Source organism: Aquarana catesbeiana, linkage group LG02 (assembly GCF_042186555.1).
Source record: "Aquarana catesbeiana isolate 2022-GZ linkage group LG02, ASM4218655v1, whole genome shotgun sequence".
Taxonomy (NCBI): domain Eukaryota; kingdom Metazoa; phylum Chordata; class Amphibia; order Anura; family Ranidae; genus Aquarana; species Aquarana catesbeiana.
The window spans coordinates 314,381,566-314,407,267 of record NC_133325.1 but is presented as its reverse complement, the minus strand read 5'-3'; the positions used below and the strand labels follow the sequence as shown (position 1 = coordinate 314,407,267).

General features: G+C 41.4%; 1 protein-coding gene across 2 annotated transcripts in view; it reads left to right on the top strand.

Moving 5' to 3' along the window:
• The first annotated feature begins 2,953 nt into the window (after window positions 1-2,953).
• RASA3 (RAS p21 protein activator 3) overlaps window positions 2,954-25,702 on the top strand; it is a 299,770-nt gene continuing 277,021 nt past the window's right edge. The window contains exon 1 of one of the 2 annotated variants that reach the window (XM_073614731.1): window positions 2,954-3,192. In XM_073614731.1, the coding sequence (XP_073470832.1) occupies window positions 3,138-3,192 (55 nt within the window). In that variant the 5' untranslated portion in view covers window positions 2,954-3,137. The remainder of the gene's footprint in view (window positions 3,193-25,702) is intronic. The other variant, XM_073614730.1, reaches the window with a different exon arrangement.

The following is a 25,702-nucleotide window of genomic DNA, read 5'->3' as shown; positions in this document are numbered from 1 at the left end:
CCAGTAGCCAATAGCTGCCCTAGCGTTGGTTTTTGTCTGTCGGACTAGCATACAGACGAGCGAATTTCTGGGTCCGCCGGAGTTACGACGTAAAGATTTGAAGCAAGTTCCAAATCTAAAGTCAGATTTGCAACTGGAAAAGTCCGCTGAAGGTCCAATGAAGCCCATGCACGATCGGATTGTCCGCCGAATTTGGTCCGTCAGCGTCTTTCAGACCAGTCTGGTCGAAAAAAGTCCGACCGTGTGTACGCGGCATAACTTTTTGCCACCATACATTAGCCATAACATTGTCATGTTATCAGTCATAACCACTGACAGGTAAAGTGAATAACATTGATTATCATTTTACAATGGCAGCTGAAAGTGGGTGGGATATATTGGGCAGCAAGTGAACATGTTGTCCCTGAATGTGTTCCTGCATGTTTCACTCAAAGTCACAAATTTTTCCTCTTCTATAAACCAAATTAGAGATGGAGGTGCGTGGAGTGTCTATCAGGTAGTCTGTGACCATGTATAATTGTATACTATATATACAGGGCAAGGCTTGTCCTTGTCTGTTTGCCTCTTAATGTAGGCTTCTTTGAACCACCCTGTTCAAAGTCTATGCATGACAATCCCCGGTCAGAGATGGAGCCTGTTCAGTCTGCTGTGATCCAGATCTGTGGAGCTATGTTTTGTCATTTCCCAGGAATTGCGATGCCAGTGAGGGCGCCCCCCCTTTTCCCCCTCATCGACATTTGCTGTTGCGGGGGACTGGGCAGGCTGGTCTCTCCTGGCATCTGCGCCACACCTCCATGCCATGCGTATGACGTCCTTTGGCGCCCTGGCACTGGTGTTTGTGTTTTTCCATCAGTGGCAACACACGGATGGGAGTATGCCTAGCTCGATGGGCGACGGTCGCCCCTCTGGTAGGTATGCTTCCTTTCCGAATTGTTTCACCTGTGTGACGCTGGGAGCAGCCCGCTGATCACTCTGTGCACATATAGTGTTCCCATTCACTGTCAGCCTTTCCACCAGGCAGCATGTCCTGTCTTTCACTGCACTTCCATGGACTACATACAAAAATATTTTTTACCACTACATCAGGTAACCTTTTTCATACCTATGCTCCTTTAGTATTAGTTGTCATTTTTCACACTCTTTTCTTTTTTCCCCATTTCCATCATGATGGTTTTTTAACCCACATCCTTACTGAGGCTATAGTCCCTCTAGCCCATTCATTATATCACATTCATATTCTTTTTTTTGGAATGTGGTGTTGGGTTTCTATTATATTATATTTCATTAGTGGTACACTATAACACGGATTTACAATGCACCTATTGTAATTCATTTTTAGAATTTGAACCCACACCTACCACCATTTGGCTATGTGTTTTTCATCTTTGTTGGGATCATGGTATCCGCCCAGTCTTTTCAATGCCAGGTTCTGACCTCAGCTCCCAATAATGATACCTCTGGCAGCCCTCCCTGTCTGGATGCACAGACCCAGACTCTACAGGCTTGTAAGTATCCATAGGGATGAGTTTACATTTCTCTCCCTATATGTATATACTTCTCCCACATATGGGTTCAACCATGGTACATATTTATTTATTCATGTTTTGTTGTAGACCCAAGTGCACCTGCCCTTGAAGAGTGTAATTTTATATACATAAAACGCGTCAAACCTAGTGGATGACCTATTCTGTAGATGATCTATTGATTTCAATATACTGTATGTAGTAGATTTCTGTGATCTTATTTTGTTTCCACATGGAAGATCTTACCATTTAGCATACTATGGGCCTGCCATGCTGCATTGCTGTTTTCATCATACATGGTTTTTAACATGTGATTGCATATTTACTATTATTGCATTTATGTTATGCTGTGATGCTTTTTTACAATAAAGGTACCTTTTTCAAAACAGACTTATCATTTAGCCATCCCCACCCACCTCATTCAAAGCCCCGAAATCCCCCCTCTTTGCTATGATATAGGGATGGAGGCATGTGTTCCTGCATGTTTCACTCAAAGTCCCAAATGTTTCCTCTTTTATAAATGTTGTCCCTAAAGTTGATGTGTTGAAAGGAGAAAAAATGTGCAAGCATAGTGATTTGAGTGACTTTGACAAGGGCCAAATTATAATGGCTAGACGACTGCGTCAGCGCATCTCCAAAATGACAGCTCTTGTGGGATGTTCTTGGTCTGCAATGGTGAGGACCGGCCAAAAGTGGTCCAAGGAAGAAGAATCAGTGAACCCAAAATGGCGACAGGGTCTTGGGTGGTCAAGGCATATTGATGCACTTGGGAAGCGAAGGCTGGCCCGTGTAGTCCAATCCAATAGAAGTGCTACTAGAGCTCAGATTGAAAAATGTAATGCTGGTTATGATAGAAAGATGTCTGAACACAGAGCAATGGAAGAAGGTGGCTTGGTCTGAAGAATCACATTTTCTTTTACATCATGTGGATGGTCAGGTGCATGTACGTTGCTTACCTGGGGACGAGATGGCACCAGGATGCCCTACAGGAAGAAGATAAGCTAGTGGAGGCAGCGCGATGCTTTGGGTAATGCTCTTTACTATTGTGGGCCCCTGCATTTGGGTAAAAAACATCCCACTACCCGTTCTTCCCCCCACCTTCCCTAAACATTTCCCTGACTCCTTTTACAGTCCAGCGCTGTCCCTGGCTGCAGCACTGCCATAGGCATAGGTGCCCCCCTTAGTACACATCTTGTTTAGGGGGCACCGACTGAAAAAGAGAAGTAAGCAACCACTCTGTGCAATATATAAACCTCTTTTTTATTTTAGAGGGGGAAAAAAAAGGGTTTCTTAAGACTTTAATGTAAGCAGCATCAGGGTGGTTCTAGCAATGAAAACTCTGAATTGAGTTTAGATGTGATAGATGGGGCTGACAAAGGTTCCCATGGTTGGCTGTGGCAGAGTGTGATCACACCTCGGTTCTGCAGATCGTACAGCTGAAGTGTGCACCACCCAGCGGCCAGCAGGGAGGAGCATGCACATCTAAAGGGATGCCGGGGATGTGTCCTTTCATAGAACGCTCGGGCTCAGAGCTGCTGTGGCCGGAACAGCAGTACAGTGACTGGGGCAGACCCTTGCCGTGCACAGCCATACCCTGCTACAGTAGCGCACACCATGGCGGTGGAGGAGGAGGGGATCCGGGTCTTCCAGAGCGTGAGGATCAAGATCGGTAAGTGAGTGCCCTGTCAGTGCCATTGTACTGCCAGCCTCTGATGGCATGGAATGCCCGGAGCCTGCAACATCCTCAGCGCTCAAAACTTTTCCCATGCCCCATTCTGAGTGATGTATTGCTGGAGCTGTGAGCCACATGGAGCAGCAGATCAGGACTATGCCCTACAACCCTTGATCATGCCTCCATGGTGGGCACAGGTGGTGATGCCAAGGGGTGCTGATGATTGCTTCTTCCAATACAATCCATCAACTTGCTAGTCTGCTGCTGGCTGTCAGTGATCAGTGGCAGAAGGAGCAGGTAGCCAAGTGTACCCAGGACTTGGATGGCACTGAGTCATCAGAAGGCTCCTCTGACATTTGGAGGACATCTGTCTATCAGACTCCAGCAGGAGTGGGGACATCCAGATAGGACATGCAGATAGCTCTTGTTATCAGGAGACTCTGTTGTCACAAGTTGACCCTCTTTTGTTAAAGATGTGTGTGTGTGTGTGTGGGGGGGGGGGGGATCTGTCTTTGCAGCTGCCCCTGTGTGAGAGCATCTGAATTTTTTTTTTTTTTTTGCCCATGTCTATGTGATTTGCCTTCTGGCAAAACCTCTCCCTGGACAGCAAAGGCTTTTTTTTTTTAGTGCAACAAAGCTTTCATTATTCTTTCCCAGTGGAAAATCTTTGTAAAGCAAGGCCCACAGTGACTTGAATACAAACGCAAGGCGGCTTGTTGCTTAGAGAAGAACTCAAGAGTTAAGCAGGCATTTAAAAAAAAAATGCGTTTCGGTTGCGTTTCAGTGTTTGGAACATAATTGTCATGTGGAAGCTGTGCCCTGTACTTCGCGTTACGCTTTTCTCAGAACATTGGAGAGTGATGTTAGATGTGGTAATCCGTTTCTAAAAAAAAAAAAACAAAAAAACTAGACAGCTTTTGTACGTGGTGTATCTGTCATTCGTACATGAGCCCAAAGATGGTTTGATAAAAGTGGACTGATTTGCCCAACTTGGCAATATGCATAGAAACATAGGAAAGTGACGGTAGAAAAAGACTGAGTAGTCCAACGAGTCTGCCCATTTTTTTTTATTTTTTTCGTTTTTGTTAACTTTATTGTCTGAGTATAGATCTATGTTTGTCCCAAGCATGTTTGAAACCATTTACTGTTTACTGTCTCATGACCTCTGCTAATAGTCACTACCTCTGCTGGTAGTTACAATATGCTATTCCACTGGCACTTGTGAAGCAATATTCTAGCATCTATGCCATTCTTTCCCAACTTTTAACATGGAACTAACTTTCCAGCTTCAGGGAACCCTTGCTAAATACTTGCTATATCTACTGCTCACGGTACATTAGTGTTATGGTCACCGGGTACTCCCTACATTTGTTGTAATTGCTTAAAATCCCCCCCTTGATAGCTTGAAATCGTTGTCAGTAGGTATTTATCTGAGAGGAAGAAGGTACTCATTGTTCAAGGAGCCCCTATCAACATCTGGAGGATACTTAGTTGAGAAAGGCTGATCTATGTAGTACAGGGGTCTCCAAACTTTCTAAACAAAGGGCCAGTTTATTGTCCTTCAGACTTTAGGGGGGCCAGACTGTGGTTAGCCAGAGTTAGTGTTGCCACCTCATCCCTTTAAACTCAAACACATATTGATTACACAGGTTCTGTGGCTGATTAAGGTGCTAATTAAACTCATTTGGTGCCTTAACTGCACTAAATTAGTCTCAGAACCTGTGTAATTCATATGTGTTCGGGTTTAAAGGGATGAAGTGGCAACCCTAGCCAGAGTAGATATTTTCCTGGCATCAGTGGGAGAGAACATCACCACTTTTGGTATAAGGTGGAAGAATAGTGCCCCATTGTTGGTATTATTGGTAGGAACAGTGCCTCATTGTTGGGGTCAGTTGGCAGAATAGTGTCTCCTATCAGTAGGAGAATAGTGCCCCAAGGGCTGGATAAAGTTAAGCAAAGAGCCGCAGTTTGGAGACCACAGATGTAGTATATAAGAATCATGCTAGCAACCTCTAGAGTAGCCAATCCCAACAAAGGTTCCAGAGAACCGTAGGGTTTCTCAGGAGTTTGACAGTGGTTCCTTGAGTTGTGGGTGATGTAATTCTCATTTAATGGTGCTGGCGTAGTTCTGGGGCCAATGTCACTTTGCAAAGGCAGCAGCATGACACCAATGATCTTTTTATCTATTTGTAAGAGTAGCATTCTGACCACTGCTGTAAGGGGGACATTCTTCTCACCATTCCCACTGACCACCAATGAACTGGTTCTAGTAGGGGTTTCCTGAGACCTGAAAATTATTTTAAGGGTTTCTCAGGGGTAGAAAGGTTGAAAAAGGCTGATCTTGGAGGGAGTGTGGCGCACCTTGAGATTTGGAGCACGACTGCACTTTAATATTGGAGCACATCATTCACTTTTTTGGACTTTCACTAATTGTTCATGAATTGTTTTCATTTAATGTCTGCAATTTATTCACTTATTTGTGAGCGCTGTAATTCTTTTCAGTGATCTAGAGCAAACCTAGGGTACCCTGGATGAGAAAGGCTGATCTATTTACGCATCACGCTAGCAACCTCTAGAGGAACCCTGGTTAAGAAAAGCTTATGAATCAATGTAATATTTAAGAATTGTACTAGAAAACTCTGGGGGAACTCTGGTTGTGAAAGGCTGATCAAAGAGGTATTTAGGAATCACACTAGCAACCGCTTAAGGAGCCCTAGGGTTCCACGGAACCCTGGATATAGAAAAACTGATCTATATAACATTGAAGAATCATGCTAGCAACCTTTAGGTCAGTGTTTCTCAAGTAAGGATCCTACAGAGGTTGCTAGGGATTCCTTGAGCAATGAGCAATTTCTGCCTCTCAGATAAATTCCCACCAACACCGTTGATCTCTTTAGCTGTCTTTAAAGTGGAGTTACAAATACTGCAGCTGCTGACTTTTAAAATAAGTACACTTACCTGTCCAGGGAGCCTGTGATATCCTCACCCGTAGCCGACCCGTCCGGGTGGAGGCACCGGCATCTTCATTAAGGGAATTAGGAAGTGAAGCCTTGCAGCTTCACAGCCTGATTCCCTATTGCTTTTGATGAAGGCTGAAACGCGTCAGTATTTTTGGATGATGTTACTGCTGTAATGCTTAAATATTTTCTATGGTGAAGCTGTTGAGTTGCCGGCCTGTACTTTCTATGGTTCCCTACTGCGCATGCACGAGTTGCTCTGCGCGTTCTGACTGTTCCCTTTGTCTTCTGGGATCTGTGTGTCTCCCAGAAGACAGCGTGGGGGGCGGAGGAGAGGCCAGACATGGAGTAGATCGCTGCTGATTCTGCAGCGATCTTTCGCGGGAAGTGGGATCTGCTCCCCGCTCCCCCCTGAAAGGTGCCAAATGTGACATCGGAGGGGGGGGAGGAACTGGATAAGCGGAAGTTGCATTTTTGGGTGGAACTCCGCTTTAAGCGAGTAATTCTTCCCAATTACCACAAACGTAAGGAGTATTCTTCCCCATTCACAATCACACTAATGTATCATGAGTTGTAGACATAGCAATTTCTAGCAGGGGTTCCCTGAGATTTGAAAGTTGTTTCATGGGTTCCTCTGTGTTAAAGGTTGAGAGACTACTCTAGAGGAACCCTATTTGAAAAACACTGTACTATGTAGTATTTAAGATTCATGCTAGCAACCTTTCTAGGGGAACCCTAGTTGAGAAAGATAGATCTATGTAGTATTTAAGAATCACACTGTTTGTATGAGATACACTTCTCTTATAATGTAAATGATCGACATCATTTTTTTTTCACTGTTCATAAAAAAAAAAAAAAAAAAATCTGCTAGCAAAAATAGAGAATTTGTAACAGTGACTTAGTAAAATGTGTTCTTCTTTTTACATCCTAGCTGAGAGTCTTTCTCACAAGCAGGCAGGGAAACTAACAGTTTGGTTGTGGTTTTCTATCAAGTGTCAGATCAGATGAGAAATTATTTCACTTCTGGGTGGGGCCATGCTTAGGTAAACCACAACATCCTGATTTCCTGATTTTTTTTGTAAATACCTTTAAAGTTGGGTTTTTAACCAGCATTATAGTAAGTATTTACTTCTTGATGTAAACTAAGGTGACCGTGCATCTCCACACTACTTAACCTGATATGATCTTAGACACAATTAGGCCAGTTTCACATGGACTCCAGCTCGTATAAGAGTAGAGTTTACAGCAGGCTTTGACAATGGATTTGCACAGCTTTTAACAAGCTTTGTTGAAGTCCCTGTTCACACTGTTATGACTTGTCATGCGATTTGACAGGCCCATATCACATGACAAGTCGCATCCTATTGTTGGCAGTGGATCTGTGCCGACTTTGCAGTGCCGCACCAATTTAAAAAAAGGTTCCTGCACTATTTTTTGCAATTTCAGGTGCGACTTGCATAGCCATCTGTGCATGAAGTTGCACAGATGTCGGCCAAGTTGCACCTGAAGTCACACTGACCTGCAGCTTTGAAATCTTGTGATTTCAAGTGAAGTTGCATGATTTATTCCCCATCAACACAGGGCCATTTTTTTCTACCGGTGGGGAAGCCGTCCCCGCTGGGAGAAGACATGGAATATCGCTGGAAGGAAGTGAGGAAAGATGCACATTTACAGGGTCCTATGGTTTTATGAGAGAGACAACCGCAGCCTGGGCTCATGCCAGACCACGCCCCCAGCACATTTTACTCCGCCCCCCAGAGATTAGTCATGGGGATGGGGAAGACTAAGCTCCGAGGGGTGGAGTGAAACACATTGGGGGCGTGGCCTGGCGAGAACCCAGGCTGGGGTTGTCTCTTTCATACTACCATAGGACTCCATGGATGTGCGGCACCAGGGATCCTTCCTCTCTTCCTTCCAGTAAGTCCTGGAGCTGGGATGAGCTCCATCCCTTGCTGGCACTCCTGCAGTGGTTGCAGCATCACCCGCACTACTCCCCATAGTGATTGAGCCTGAATGGCACACTAAACAAACTGTGGGTCACAGTGATTATTGCTAGCGGCTATAGCTGCCGTTAGCGATAATCGCAAGAGAATCCGGCAGGCTGGTTATACCCAAGTTGATCGATCTTATTGGTTTGTGCTTTGAACCCTGTATGGCGGGCCTTAGATCCTGAACAAAGACTATATACTGGCACATTGGGTTTAAAGGGCTAAACTGTCATAAGAGAAATAGCCTGCTTCTGCTGGTGTCTTTTTAAAAATGCTAGTTTTCTGAATGTGCCTTGCTCCAATGCTTCAATCACTGACCCAAAACAAACATGTCGCAAATAAAATCAGAAAAAAGCTGGAATTCCTTTTTTGCGGCCAGTGAGTCATCCAGGCAATTGGTATTTTTAGTAGGAGGTCAGCCATGGCAGCCCACATGTTTCTATCTTGACAGGCTAAATTTAATCTCATGCTACTGGGTGACTCAAAGTAAACCTGTCACAATCAATAAAATCCTAGAACATATAGACATTATCTCCTGTAAAAAACACATTTCAAAACAATTAGTAGATCTAGAAATATTAGGTGGTGGAAATTTTGTGGAGATCTCTACTTGTAAACATCATGCTTGGCAACACCTTCTAAGCATCTTTGATGGTCCTTCAAAGTGAAGGGTGGATTCATGGATCAATAGGAATGCTCTGTTGGTTGGGTGCAGGGTTGATCATGACTGAAGAGTAAAGATCTGTATATCATTTCATCTGTCTATTTTTGGGACCATTTGGACACATGGCTTTCACTGACAGTAACTTCTGTTTATGGGTTTTTTTGCACTGTACACTGTTTTTGACAGGTTTGCATTAATCCCTTGTCAGTAATTAGCACATTTTCAGCTTGTCGAAAGAAATGTGGTGCAAATGAGGTCATTGTCAAGGAGTGCCTAATTGTTTATGAGATTAAAATCACCTCTGTATTTTAGCCCTAAATAGCCTAAGCTGATCACCCTTTTAATGGATCCCTTTAAGCTGTTGAATCATGAAGGTTTTTTACAAGCTCATTAGGAAATAATCTGACATGTGGAAGAGCCTGCTTTCATCTGACATGGACTGGTGGAAGAAGTACAATGAAGGCTTTCCACTGGTCGTAGGACGGCATGCCCAACAGGCGATCATTTTTACTAGCCTGCATCAATGTTTTTTTCCTTCTTTTTGATGTTCATTTTCAAGGAGCATTCTTCCTGCATATGTTATCTATTTGTCATGTGTGTTTTATCAAGGTCCTCTGCATCAGACTATATATTCTCTCCAGATATGGCAAACCTAACTGATTTTCCAAGTTGTGTATATTGTTGGTTGTTTTACAGTAGCCTTTTGAAGAAATGCTTCCTCCTTTACTACACAATGTGCTGGTTGTCTACATTATGAATGATGTCTTATGGTTGACTGACATACAATAAATATACAATGTGCAGTAATTGTGAAAAGGAGGAAATCATTGTCAGTTCGGTTTATTCAGTCACACTTTCCATCAACCTGTGTTTACTGAGTCATTGACTTTGGCTTAAAACTAAGGCTTCATGTACACTACAGTTTAGGAGCTTTTGGGTTTTTTTTTGCCAAAGCTCCTAAACTCAACTCCATAGAACCCTACGTGTCCATGTACACATAGGCTTTTTGGATCATTTACTCCTGCGATTAGGGGAGGTTCAACCTCCCTCAACCTTCCTCTCCTGAACGTGGAAGAATCGTGTTTAGAACAGGAACCTTTTGATCGCTGGCCAGAGGTCATAATAGTCTATTTTTATATGAAGCCTTAGAATTGATTATGTCTGGATACATCTTATTCACTGCAGAGAACACGGCAGAACTGTGAACTGTTTTGGGATGAGAAAATTGAGTTGACTATACATGGCCTCACCCCCCTAGTAGTAGGTGCCTCCTGGTCTCATCAAGACATCTGCTCCTCTATGGCCAGCACTGTATTTGATACTAGTAAAACAATATGAAACTGGATAATAGGAATCAAATAAATGAGGTTATCCTTTGAAATACATTTTATTTATTTATTACAAGTACTTATATAGCGCCATCAATTTACGCAGCACCTTACATATTTATTATACATTCATATCAGTCCCTGCCCTCAAAGAGCTTACAATCTAAGGTCCCTAACTCACATTCATAGAAACACATACAGAAGACAACTAACCTACCAGCATGTCTTTTGGAGTGTTGGCAGAAACCACAATACCCAGAGAAAACCCATGTAGGCACTGGGAGAACATGCAAATTCCAGGCAGGTAGTGCCATGGTTGGTATTCGAACCATGGACCTAGTGCTGCTAGGCAGAAGTGATAACCACTTTTAGCCACTGTGCTGCCCTAAATACATAATTTGCATGCCGCTTTACCACTGACAAAATTTGTTTCCATCAGAAACTTACAATATACCAAATAAATGTTACTACTTCAAGCTGGTCAACTCTTGACCCCAAAAGATTCCTTGGCTGCACATTTAGCTCATCACTGAGACATATAGGCCAAACAAATGTCAGGAAGTTGTCACTTAAAGTTCTTGATACAGATTTCTTTATTCTATAAAAAGCAGGGTAAAGCAAGCAGATGGAAACACTAACGCGTTTCACACATAGTAGCGCTTAATCAGAGTAATATCCCTAGATGTCAGACTCAATTTTAACCAGCAATACTCTTCCTTCCAGAGACTAAGCTCAGCTGTCAGCAGTCAGGATATTATGATTCCATACTATTGTTACATATAAACACCAACTTTAAAAATGATTGTATCAATGTAATAATGTATCAATTTTACAAGCAGATATGAGGACAAACAGCAGCATGCAAAAACATTTACTCAGACAAAATCTTTCATCCTTGATATATAAAAAAATGTAATGGCAAGACCATCCACTGTAAACTTATATTGGAGTAGGTTACTATTGATGACAGCTGAGTTTTTGATTTGATGACCTTGATTGTTATGGAATACAGATATCTGCATTGAGAGCTTGGAGTGCAGTCAACCTGATATATGTTTGGTCTATATCAAACACTCATAAGGAACCTCTTTTATCTTGAACTCATTTCTTAGCCAAGGTTGCTGACACTGAGGTCTATTGATGGGCCCCAGTCTAAGATCATAATTGCTCACACAGATACTGCTGGCCGGTAACTCTCCTGATCCAGCAATTATCTTCCCTGCACAGATTCACACAGGAAAGCTCTATTTTGAGTCAATTCAAGGTTCTTATTTTAACTGTTGTCCTGATGAAAGGGGGGTTCTTTGACTCCTGAAAGCGGGGGTCCACCTATCTATCGTTTTTTTTTTTTTTAGTTCATTCACAAACTTTTCTGTGTAATATGTCCGCCTGTGTCAGATTTCGTCGGAAAGAATAACTTATATTATTCACTGCAGGCGGTTTCCATCTTCATTGTGGGCATTTGAAGCCCACAAGCATTTATTTCCTGGATGTGGTGAATGCTGTGCTCCCAGCATTCACCGCTCGTTCCTGCACATGCTCAGTGGCATCCTGGGAAGCCTGAGACTAGCTCCCAGGAGTCTGGGAGAGACTAGAAACACCCCTACTCCCACGGGAGGAGAACCAGGAAGTGCAAAGAAGAATAGAAAAATAAAAGGTAATTACGTCGATTTAAATTTTTTTAAACGGCATGTCAGCATCTAGGCAAGGAAGAGAATACATACAGATATTGTTCAAAATTTGGGTGGAACCCCGCTTGAAGCACATTGGATTTTTTTTAATACAAACGAATAAATGAGTTTGGACTCTTTTATCCTTTGGTCTGGCGCCCCTTCCACTTGTGCATGTGCTGCCATACATGTCAGTATAGGAAAAATTGCGCAGTAGACACCATACGTTGCTCCATCTTCCTTGCAGAATTAGTGTGATCCTCTTAAATGTGCCACTGGAGCCTCTAGTGTTTGCTTAGATGTGCTCCACAGATGACAACTCTTATGCATGGAAATAGGTTGTGCAGATACTGGATCTTGTCAATGGGATAGGGGTTTGAACACATATGAAAGAAGTGGGCATTTTGTAGATGGCTCTGGCAAAACTTTGAGGAAGATTATCCAGGTAACCCACCTTGTTGTGCCTACTGTGCAGTATTTGCCTTTATTTTACTGACGATGGTGGCAAAATAGTCCCTTACAGCAAATGAGTGCTTTGTCAATGCATGGCAAAGCAACAGGTTCATTGACTCCAGCAGCACATGCTCATCTTCCTTGTGTCACTGCCTTGTGTGTGTCCACCAGGAGCACAAAAATACTTCTGAGTAGGGGGGTACTGACTCATATGTGATAGTGCTGGTGCCTAGTGGTTGGTCACTAAGACCTGCAGAAATGTCACATGGGGGGGGGGAATTCCCAACCCTTTGTAAGTCACAGCTTAGTGCATACACAGAGCTTCCTCTGTTTGATCCCAGCAGTTGAACAGAGCAGCAGGGAAGCAAAAGGAAGGTGACTATAAGCAACTGGTGGGGCTACCATTAAAGTAATGGTTGGCTGTATATTACATATCCTGCATGAAAACGGTTTCCTCCATGTGATCTATACACATAACCTTTACGGTTTGAGATGAGGAAGTGAGAAGTAGAAAGGAAATTGCTTCACCTAGCCATCCTAAAATCTTATATAATGTAATGTAATATATTTAAAGCAAAAATGAAATTTAAATAGTGTATTGTGCATCGATTACCTTACTCCTCAGACTTGATTCCAAACGCTTCCTGCAGTGTAATGGATCAAAGTCAGTATCCTTCATAAGTCAAGCTAATTTCCTGCTACGAGGACCAGACATTTTTCTCTGCTTGTTATCTACTTGAGCACTGCCTCCCCTCACCACCCGTGGGTGTCTCCTGCCTCTGGAGCCTATAAGAGAGTACCTGGCGGCTGGAAGTGTTGCCTCAGCCAATAGGAGGTGTCCACATCACACAGACATTGTGGTGGTGTGATTTGCCCTGATTTGGGGAAAAAGCTTCTTGCCTTGTCTGTGCATTGAGACTGCTTTGGGCAAAGTTACCCAGTGTTGCCCAATCAGGGGCAGACCAGGCCGGGGGGCAGGGTGGCAATCGCCCCCTGGGCCGCTCTGATGCCTGGTAAAAAGGCTGGATTGATTGATGGGCACTGATCAGGCTGTACTGATGGGCACTGATCAGGCTGTACTGATGGGCACTGATGCATTATTTTAGTTAAACCTCCTTTGTTGCTATTAACATTTAATTATGTTACCACATTGCATCATATTTGTCTTGCTTCATAACATCAATATCCGTTATAATACCAGGTGGGCATGGATGGTGAGCTGATTCAGTGGTTCAATGGGCCACTTGACTGAACTTGCCCCTCAGGCCTAAGGCTGCCCTCCCCTGTGCCCAATTCACCTGGTGTGAATGGACCTGGAGTAGGGGGCATAGACAGTAAGGTCCATTCACATTATCACGTAGCAGGAACGAATTTGACATGCGATTTTCACACAATTCTGCGTGTCACATAGGGCAGCCTATTCACTTGAATGGACTGCCCTATGCGCGTTTATTGCCTGATAAGGAGCAGGACAAGTTTCCTGGTGCCCCCTGTCTCTCCCTGCAGTGCTGCCAGCTTCCTTCCTCTCCTCTCCTCCCGGCTGCTGCGGGGATGTTTCAGGATGGAGAGCGGGGGAAGCGCCCAGTAAATATTTCATTTACCAGCTCTTTCCTTTTTTGAATGAACACAAACAGTGAGTGATCAATACTGATTGTACCGTTTGCTCCTGTGTGTATTCTTAGCTGAAACATAGTGAACTATGTTTACTATGCTTCGGTTTGTGAATGAACAGGAAACTGCTCAGCACAGAGCACTCCCTATTAGTTCACTGTCCAGTGCAGCTTAGGCTGCAAAGAAAGGGAATGGGAAGCTCTGTCCTCAGTCCCTTTCTCCGTCTCAAAAATGAGACATCAGGGGTCTGTTTAGACCCTTGATATTTTACCAAAGCCCCCCAATGGGGCTCCTAAAAAAAAATAAAAAAGAATTAATAAAAGAATATTGTAAAAAATAATAAAAATAAAAAATACTGATACCAATCTCACTCTGCTGACACTGTCCACTGCTCTGCACTCATGTGTGTTTGGGCTCTGGGGTGCACACACTAATGCGATAGGCTGCGCACATCAGTGACTGCAGCCTTTTGGCTGCATGCGCTGATCGAGGTAGAATTTTCCAACAAACCTGTTCATGAGAAGTCGAATGTTAGATTGACTTCTCATGAACAAGAACGGCCATAGATGGATCAAAATTTGTCCGATCCCTGCCGAACCAGTCAAATTTCGGTCCATCTATGGCCAGGTTTAGAAAGATGTTCACTATTGTTTCTTTATCTTTTTTCTTGTTTTTTGTCATCATCTTGTAATCCATTATTAAACATCAGATCAATGCTGTAGGCATTTGGTGAGTAGAAGAACTTGTTTCTCATTAATTGTAACACTGAATATTGCTTAGATACTTTGATGAGGAAATATTTTTTTCCCCCCACGTGTTTTTTTTCTTTTTATCACAAATGCATACCACATCACACACTTTTGTTTACTCTGTGGTAAGGTCCACCCATTTTTCAGTGGTTTATTCTGTTATTTTTTTCCCTTTGCACTGAAAAGGGTGGAGTGCTTGCAAGGAAGTGGTGGTGCTTCTATTCTACAGAAACCCACTTGACGTTTGTCTGATTTGATTACGTGCTATGAATTTTGGCATGACATTCAGTTTACAGTTAAACTTTAACACATTTATTGGCTGCCTAACTTTTGCAGGTATTCATTAAAACAAAAAAAAAAAAAAAAAAAAAAAAAGCTACCTACACCCTCCTGTCATCCTTGGCTGCATTTTACTGCACAGGAAACCAAAGTGGTATTGAGAATCCAATTGTTTGAACCGCTCTCTATTCTAGTGAAAAAAAAAAAAAAAAGACTAAATGAACTACTCGCCATAATTCATGAGAAACATTCGTTTTTATCTTGGTTATAAGATCTGTCACAGTAAACACTTGAACATTTTAGGCCTCATGCACACTGGACATTATAAAAACTCCAGTAGTGTTGGCTGTAGAAAGTTGTAGCTGTAGAATGAGTTTTGCCGTGTTTTTGCAGTAGAGGTTTTCTGCATTTTTTTAGCTTTTTTTTTTAGCAAAACTCACTCCCACAAGAGCTTATGGCTCAAAAATAAACGCAAAAATAAACGCAGAATAGCCACGTTTTTCAGCGTCCTCCAGCATTTTTAACCGCTTGCCGACCAGTGCATGACGATATACGTTGGCACAATGGCACAGCTGCGCAAATGGGTGTACCTGTACATCCCCTTTAAGATGCGGGATTGTGGGCACGCGCCGCTAGCAGGGCGTGCGTGCGTCCGCCGCGTACTCCGTGACCGTGCCCGCAGGACCCATGGACTCGATGTCCGCCTGTGTCCCGTGATTGTGTCACGGAGTGGCAGAACAGGGAGATGCCTATGTAAACAAGGCATTTCCCTGTTCTGCCTTGTGACATGACAGAGATCCACTGCTCCCTGTCATCGGGAGCAGTGATCGCTGTCATGTCAGTGGTAGCCCACCCCCCAACAGTTAGAATCACTCCCTATGCCACACTTAACCCCTTGATCGCCCCCTAGCGTTTAACCCCTTCCCTGCCAGTTTCATTGATACAGTAATCAGTGCATTTTTATAGCACTGATCGCTGTATAAATGACAATGGTCCCAAAATAGTGTCAAAAGTGTCCGATGTGTCCGCCATATTGTCGCAGTCATGATAAAAATCGCAGATCGCCGCCATTACTAATAAAAAAAAATAATAAAAATGCCATAAATCTATCCCCTATTTTGTAGATGCTATAACTTTTGCGCAAACCAATCAATGTACACTTGTTGTGATTTTTTTTTTTTTTTTACCAAAAATATGTAGAAGAATACAAATCGGCCTAAACTGAGAAAGAAATTTGTTTTTTTATATATATTTTTTGGGGGATATTTATTATAGCAAAAAGTAAAAAAAAAAATTGCTTTTTTTTCAAAATTGTCGCTCTTTTTTTGTTTATAGCGCAAAAAATAAAAACCACAGAGGTGATCAAATACCACCAAAAGAAAGCTCTATTTGTGGGAAAAAAGGACGTAAATTTTGTTTGGGTGCAACGTCACACGACTGCACAATTGTCAGTTAAAGCGACACAGTGCCGTATCGCAAAAAGTGCTCTGGTCAGGAAGGGAGTAAATTCTTCCGGGGCTGAAGTGGTTAAGCTTTTTTTCAGAGTAAAGCCTCGTACACACGATTGGATTTTCCGCAGACAAAACCTCGGACTTTTGTCCGAAGGGCATTGACCCCAAACTTGTCTTGCATACAAACGGCACACAATTGGCCAACAAACACGAACGTAGTGACGTACTACGTGGTTTTTCAGCTCTTTAGTGCCACCCTTTGGGCTCCTTCTGCTAATTTCGTGTTAGTAGAACTTTTTATTTTGCGCTTTTCATTTTGTGGTTTTCAGTTCACGCTTTTCAGTTAGTTTCTGAACGGCCCTTCTTTGACCAGCCATGTTGCGGAATCGGAGGAGAAAACGTGTTATTTATTATTGGCCTTGAAGTTATTGCTTTGACCCAAGTCCAGTCCAGGAACAGGAGGAGGATTTCTTGGACCAAAAAATGGTTGCTTTATTAATCGTGACCAATTAGGTCATATGCCTTTGCTGCGGGAGCTCCAGGAGAATAATCCAGATGATCTTCGGAATTATCTCCGGATGACAGACCCCTGCTTTCACCAACTCTTGGCATTGGTGACCCTCTATATTAAGAAGCAGGACACATGCATGAGGCTTTTATTTTATTTTTTGCTTGAATAATGATTTGATTTGGTATATTTTCTATATTTTTGGATGCATAGAATGCACTTTTTGGTTAAGTTCTATTGACAGATAGCATGTCTAATTTTATTTGTTTTCTTTTTTTTATGCACAATAAAAAAAATTGTGGAGAATAATACTTGGCTATGTGTTTTACTTCAAATGACAGTTTGGGAGTAGGCAGTTACATAATAAAAAGTACAATGTAAAATTAACAAGGGACACCAACATAGTTGTATTGTAGTGTTGTGGTAACTTGCACCAAAAAAAAAAATAACAAGCATGATAATATTATTCTTGATATCACTAGAAAAAAAAACCTTTGAAAATTTGTTTGCAATAACTCCATCAGTATCACCAGCAAAGCAGCTTTATTATTATCCCATTAAAGAAGAAGAGAATTGTGCACTGCATTTCAAAATTTCATAATTTGCCGCATCACAAATGTTACTTCTCTATTGCAAACTCTAGTTTACAAGACCGACCACTTCTGGCTCGTCTTTGCTTCCGAGCATGCGTGTTTGTACTTTGGACTTTTGTCTGACGGACTTGTGTACACACGCTCGGAAAATCCGACAACAGAGATTTGTCCGCGGAAAATGTTAAAGCCTGCCATCCAACATTGTCCATGGAAAAATCAGACAACAATTGTCTGATGGAGCATACAAGCAGTCTGATTTTCCGCCAACAGCCTGTCATCACACAATTCCCGTCGGAAAATCCGCTCGTGTGTACGAGGCTTTAGAGCGTTTTTACAGCTGAAAATTTTCTCTTAAAACCCACTAGTTCTGTGTTTTTTTTTTTCTAGCCAGAAAATTCCCCTGCCAAAAAAACACTAATAACAGCCTATGAGTGCACGTAGGATAACATGATGGGGAGTTTACTGGCTGCCGAAAATAACGCCTAAAGCCAAAAACAGCAGCTGTAAAAAGGTCCAGTGTGCATGAGGCCCTTTAGTATTTAAAGCAAACAACATTGTTGTGTTTTGCTTGTGATCTAAACCTGTAGATTATGATATGAAATGTTTGTATTGCATTTACAGCATTTTTTGAGCTACTAAGCTTTATTTAATCACTGCAAAACTGTTGTTCCAGGCAGCGCATACCCTCTTGGATGTGCATACAGCTGCTGAGTATTTCAAAGCATATCCCTCTATAGTGTGCACTTGTCTAGATTAATCGTTTTTGACAAGTTTTCCTGACACCAAGAGAAAAATGGTGACGGCGGACCTTCCAATCAGCTCTCAGAGCTCTCCTCACTGAGCTCTGCAGAGTAACTTCAGCTCTCCACCCCGGTTTTTTTTTTTTTTTAACTCTCAGAAACGTTTTATAGATTCAGCAATTGGAACAGATGCAGAGAAGAGAAGACTGCAGATAAACAGTTACAACTTGAGTAGGAGGATTTGTTTTATCTCTGTGTATCACCTGAGGCCAGTCACTTCACTGGGTATATGTAAGGTTTTACAAACAATTTTAGTCAAATTCATAACTGCATTTCTTGGTGTTTCAGCTTTAAGTGGTGGGAATCATGTTGTAATCTCCATCCCTACTTCTCAGTAAACCAGGACTTACAAAATGCATTTTTTACTACCAAAGTCCCAGCTTCTGACTTACAGCCAGAAATGGGGAATCTGTGTACTGGAGAATATGGGCTTTGTGTTGAATATATGCTAAATGATATAGTCCTCGCCTTGTCATATGGGTTTTAGGATAGGGAAGTGGGAGATCAGAGAAGAGTTCTGTACACTAGTAACTTTGCTTGAAGTCCTCATTAACAGCAAGGGAGATTAGAAAAGAGTATCTTTCTTCATGGAAGGTGCCAAGTTCAAAATTTTCACCAAATTCCTTATAAAGTAAAGACAGTCTTGTGCATGCTAATATCCTTTCCTGTATTGTTATTTGCTATGAAATCCATATACCACGCAAGAAGCATGATAATGACGAACACAAATTATTATGTTCACAGAAGTCAAGTGCATGCTATTAAATAATTACATAGGGTTTCCAAAAATGGTGATGTTTGCTTGTATGCGCAATATTAATATAGGTTAATATCGAAAGGGTGCCTGGAGTATTTACATTGAATCTGCAGCACCCATTGCATTGTGGCTCTCCTAAGCAAGGCCTACTCTTTGAGGAAACAATGAAATATTAGTCCCAGCTGGAAATTTAACACACAACCATAGGGTGCATTTTGCATCTAGTTTGAACTTATGGAGAAAAGAATGTACTGTATGAAATTTATCAACTGATACTTACCCTGTATTGCTGGCACCTCTGGGTCAAGGATCACCAACATAGTGCTTCTCTCTGGAAATAGTGATGAGCTTCATGGGTCACAGGATTCCCTCTTGAATATAATTGTTAACCTCAATAGGTAGCCTTACTAACCAGTAATAAGCAATAGGAGGGAATGGGCCAGAGCCAACAACCATACAAATTGATTGCCATTTGCAGAGAGAAACACCCTGCTATTTGGGAATGCCAATGTGCTCAAACCTGGCAATGCCCACAATACACGGTAAGTATCTCTTTATATCTATTTTTATAAGGAGCCACTAGTTGTGTATGCCAATTTTTTTGTTCTTTTATGTTTTACTTTTTTTTCATCCAGTTTATGAAAGCATATTTTATGATTTAATTACCTGAGGAAAAGTTTAGTTCACCATGTGCTGTATTCCAACAGCATATAGCCATTTTGCCATACTTTACTGAAATAAGCCATAGAGTACATGACCTTTTAACTAATAAATACCTTTGCCTCTGCCTGGGTCACTGATCCTTATGCCCCGTACACACGATCGGACTTTCCGACAACAAAACCGTGGATTTTTGTTCAAAGGATGTTGGCTCCAACTTCTCTTGCATACACACGGTCACACAAATGTTAGCCAACAATTACGAACGTGGGAACGTGGTGACGTACAAGACGTACGACGAGCTGAGAAAAAGGAAGTTCAATAGCCAATGCGGCTCCTTCTGCTTGATTCCGAGCATGCCTAAAACTTTTGTGCGTCGGACCTGTGTACACACGGTCGGAAATTCCGACAACAAAGTTTTGTTGGCGGAAAATTTGAGAACCTACTATCAAACATTTGTTGGCGGAAAGTCCGACAGCAAATGTTCGATGGAGTATACACACGGTCAGACTTTCAGCCAACAAGCTGACATCCAACATTTGTTGTCGGAAAATCCGATCGTGTGTACGGGGCATTACTCTTTGGAAGCCTAAACTTTCTAAAGAACCTTTAGTATTCTACACTTGTGTGTCGGTACCCTTCTGCAGTTATTTGTGCCACCGCCTAAGCTACAAGAAGCGATAGTGACATAGCGCCTGTTGAAAGAAACCATGGCTTTCAACGGGTGACCGTGTGACCAGGCACCAGGCACATAGTATGAATCTGTAGTGAAATAACACACACTTAACACACACGGCCCAATTTTATTTGTGACCCAATGCCTAGGCATTATCTGAAAACTTGCCTTGATAACTAGTTTCCCCTTCTGTGATAAGCAGTGCTAGAAACATCTTTTTGGCTTTACCATCTCGGAACAAAAGCTCATTGTTGAGATAGGGCTCAAAATATTTCATGTAAGGCTTGCAGTAGAGTTTTGATCTAAGGACATCATGGGGTAATTTCCCTTTCTAGATGGTTGACTTAAAAGTTAGACATAAGCCATTTGAAAACCATTAGCTAGCCTGTCTGTTCTGCTAAAAAGTCTCTTATTTATTTATTTTTTTGGTATATCCATTTGCCTCTTATTAAAACTATGCTGAATATGTTTGCAAGTAGATGATACAGTGTGCAGTATGTTGGAGATGCGGAGCACGGAATGATACTTACCTCCACACATGGTGGGACTGTTCTTGCAATCGAACATTTTGGAATAAAATATTAAGGATCTATAAGCAAATGTGCCTTGACCATATTAATCCCTCGCCTGAAATGACTTTGTTTTATATCTTCACAGTGTCTTTCTAGCTAGAAAAAAATAAATAAACTGCTTTATTACTACTGCATGACAACTTATCACTCTATTTTTGAAAACTTTTTTTTTTTTTACCAATTATGGGTTGAGGAGTTGAATGACATCATGAAAATGGAGGAACTATTTGCAGATTATAATAATACCTAGAGACAATTTCTGGCTCAATGGTGAATTTGGCTAGATATCCCAAAACCTTATACAATTTTGGCCTATTTATAACAGCACCTCTAAATACTGGGACCAAGATAAATTAAAAGAGAATGCAGAACCTCATCTTGGTGGGTCAAGAGAGCTTCCTGGTTGAGTATTCCCTCTTCCCTATTCCCTCCCGCTCTCTCTTGCTCTTACTTTCCTTTGTCTATTCCTTAACTATTATATCTTCCTGTGCCCCCTTACTCTTTTTATAACATACCCATGGGCGCACCCTGAAATTTTCTCCATGTGTCTCCAACCCAAAAACCTACTACCTTCAAAAATATTGTATAGAACTAGCCGTGAACATTCTTTGATGCCACGGGCCTCAACTCTCGTGGAACGTTACAGAGGATGGTTCTTTATTTCTGTTTTACTTCCGCTTATTTACACATTCCATGGGCTCTGTCTGTCATACTTCTATGTATATGATAAGCTGTGCTTTGATCATGTGGTAAAACCCTTCTCCTTCTAATAAAAATAGATTCAACCATAAAACAGCCTGGCAGAGACTGAACTGTGAATTGATAACTATAGAAATCTTGGCATTTACTCAGTTTGGCTCGTAATCTACCACTATTACTATCAAAATATTCTCAAACAGATTGAATACCTCAACAAACAACATACAGTTTACCACAGTTTGGGTACAACAAACACCAAAAACATCCTTTTTACATTTTCTTTTCAGGAAGCTTCCCTTTGTATCCTTCTTCAATCATTTTGTTGTTTTCTTTTTCTTGAAAGGACTGAATGAAGAAAGAAAACAGAAATAAGTTTATTTTTACTAAACTTCTCAAACTAGCAAGAAAGTAAATCAGTGTTTCCGCCAGGGCAACTGTAGTAGCTACCTGCAAACCTATACCTTCATTTGCACGACTATTTCATTATTCAGTTTATTTATTTAGCAGATTGGTCAGATTCTATAATGTTTATACTAATCGAAATTGAAATGCAACCCTTGAGATGCATACTTTAAGCACATCCTACTGCATTTTAGCCAGCCTTTGATGTTGTGCATAAGTTTACCTGTGTAATCTATGTGACCTGAAAACCCCCACTTGTGATGTAACATAAATATTCCCATCCATACCTAAAGAAGGCTGCTTTCTCTCTCTCATATACAAAATGTCTGAAGTAAAAGTATTTAGTTTCTCAGAACAACCACTTTGTAAGCTTGATGTGACTGGTGACATAAGAGACACAGACATAGGCTTTAGGAAGTCCACCCCCAGTGACCCTGTGTGGTGCTTACTAGATTACGGTTGCAGTAGATTATTTGGAATACAGATAAGGGTAAAAAAAAGGTGCCAGTAGACCTCAGAGTGTGCTCAACTCTGCAGGTACATACATTTGGCCACACATACAAAAGCCTCTTGGCTCAGTCCAGCTTTTTTTTATACCTATGTGAAAAGGAGGGAGTGGGGCAATCAGATGCTGTTGGTGATATTTGGGGGACACAGTAATAATCAGAACAGGTTTTCTAACTTGTCCAATCATTGCTAGCTTGGGAAGTTAGATGACTGGATTGGACAACTCATCTCATGTCTCTGGGCAGCTTTAAAGTGAATCCTGCTGCTTTGAAAAAATGTTGACGGTGTATCATAAACCTGTTTTGCTCATTCGAATTGCTGCAGGTTATTTCCTCAAATACCTGTACCAGAATAATAAAATAGCTACCCAAATCAATACATTGTGACTAGTTTTGTGACTTTCAAGTATTCACATATATGTGATAAGCAGTAAATGAGCTTTAAAACAAGCTTTAAAACAAGTTATCAACAACCTCTGTAGCTACAGGCACTGTGGAACAAGTCATCCTCAAAGTTACACCAAAAGCACTGAAGTAGTTCTCTCTGCAGCACAGCTGCCTCTGCTCCCCCTCCCAGCAGGGACCTGGCAGCCTTCCAGTCATCTAGTCACTAATGTAAACACGGAACCAGTGCTCTGGGAGGGAGGAGCAGAGTGAGTTTAGCTGCTGAGAGAATGCATTGAATGATTTCAGTGCCTCTACTGTAACTGCCTTTACTGTAGCTTTGTAAACACTAATAAATACTAATAATTCTAGCATTTTCAAAGTGTACATAGCTAAATGGGCAGTGGTGTGAACCGATCTATTGAGTATTACTATTGTGAGAAATTCTGGAGTTGCACGGTGGGCTGATGAAATAGAATACGCACGTGCTACTTACACAAAGAGCACATACTGTATATATGTGTGTTATTTGTTTTTTTCTGGTATATTATCCTTTTCCATCTTTAACATTACACTAATCAAATTAAAAACTTTACACAGCTTTAACTCTTTAAATTCATCTTGCTAATTCCCTCTATAGTGGCCATTATCTTTTTTAATAACTTTTAATTTATCAGACATTTCAGTTTGAGGGTACAACGCAGTGCCTTGGGGCATTCCCTGGCTCAAACATACATTTGAAAACACTTAACATAGAGGATTAATGCTCAAATTCACTCAATAGACTGAAAAATGTTGTAGGACAATACAGCAGCAATCAACAATACCCCGCCATTGGCGCTAAGAAGGACATATTAATTACACTAAAGAGGTAGACTATCCCCCAAGGAGAGCAAAATGGATATAAAGCACTACAGGCAATACTACAGATACACTCCCAAAACCCAAACAACTCCATCAGGGAATAGAGTGGAGAGAACTGGATACCTGATCAATTTGTGACTCTGTATACTAGAGACAGAATTGAGCCAATAGCCCATAACTATTTGGCTCAACCACGGGAAAGGTAGGTTGCTTTATAACGAGGAATGGCTGATTTAACTATAGTTTTCCAATAATATATGGTCGAAGCCTGGTCAGATTTCCACTTGAGTGCAATGACCTTCTTGGCATAAAATAATAGTAAACCCAAAAGGGTGCGTGCCGCTCTAGAAAAAGCTAGGGAGTCAACCAACCCCAATAAAACACACACCAACCGTTATTAGAATAGGGTAAGTGGTTGGATTAGAAATAAACTGTGGATAGACCCAAAACATACAGTATAGATAAAATATGCTGGGTCACTTGTGCACTCCCAGCATTGAGAAGAAGTGTCGGGATACATTTTATGTAATCTTTGTAGTGTGAAATAAGCTCTATGGAGAATCTTGAATTGAATTCTTCTATCTCTGGTTGCTACTAATTGAAGGGAAGTGGCCATTATCTTTATCTTCTGTATGGGAGCTTGTACAAATTCTAGCAAAGTGTGTTCTATGATTCTGATGCTGCATTACCTCTCCAAACCTACTTCAGCTTCATACACAGAGTAGCTAAAAGGGTTTGCAGCAAAGAATCTAGTGACAAGAGGTCATGTCACCATCAACAAAAAAGTACAGAGCTGTCAATTTCATATGGAAGAGGTGATAAAAGACTTTGTAGATGGTTCCCTTGTTCCTTGGATAGCATTAATAGCTCCTTAATTGATTTTACTTGTTGCTTGGAGCTGGTCTTTATTTTTTCATTAGAATAAAGGAGTTATATGTTTATGACTATGTTAAAAATTTTATACAAATTTAAAAGCTTTAGGTTATTGACCAAATGCTCTGAGATTTAATCTCTCAGTGTTTTTACAAGCTTGGTGCCATGGCTTCCCTTTGATGGTTTAGGAGCAGGCAGAGTACTTTGCTTGCACAAGGTGACCTGTCTGACTTTTTATAGTAAAGACATTTAATAGAAATAGTGCTGAGGGTGCAGTGTGATACACCATTTTAGAAATTGGGAGGAAGTGCGACGCTGATGTAACTGTCTGGTAAATTTGGCCATTCTAATTGATTCATTAGTTTTCCCCTGTTTAGCTCTTTGATGAATGCTTTTGCCAATTTAAGCTTGTAGAAATCAATATTCATTTCAAGTGGAGATAAGATTGTGTGCTTTATATAGTGCGGGAGGAGTGGTGATGCTATTAGGCCAATTGCCTTTGGTTAAGAGCTCTGCTATCACTAAGTGACCTTCACCAAGGTGTTAAGATTTGCCATGAGAGTTGTGTGCGTGTGTTCACTTAAATCCGGCATTTAATGAAGAAAAACAAAATGTGCTTGAATTATTGGAATTCAAAATGGGATCTGTTTTTCATATGTAAAAAAACAGGTTTCAAGGAAAACAAGACCGCAATGTATCAGGGCACGTTAAAGCAATGTATAAATCTTTTTTACTTATTTAAGTAAGTACGGTTGCAATTTTATGCATATGTACTGCATTTATCATATTAATTTGCCCCATGTGCAGGAGCTCAGAGATGTTATCTCCTGCATAGTTGTCAAGATGTAGGAAGGATACCTTGAAAGCGTTAATAAGAAACATGAAGAGCCATGGCCAATAATGGTAGTCAGTGGCAGGTTTGTAACAAACTCCCCTGTTTTCCCCAGCATTTGTGGTGAGTGGCAGACTCTGTCTGTCGGGAATAAGAATGCCACCTCAGCATTGGTGGTCAGTGGCAGGCTCAGGCTGTAATAACCGGGGCCGGTGCTACCAGCCGATGCAA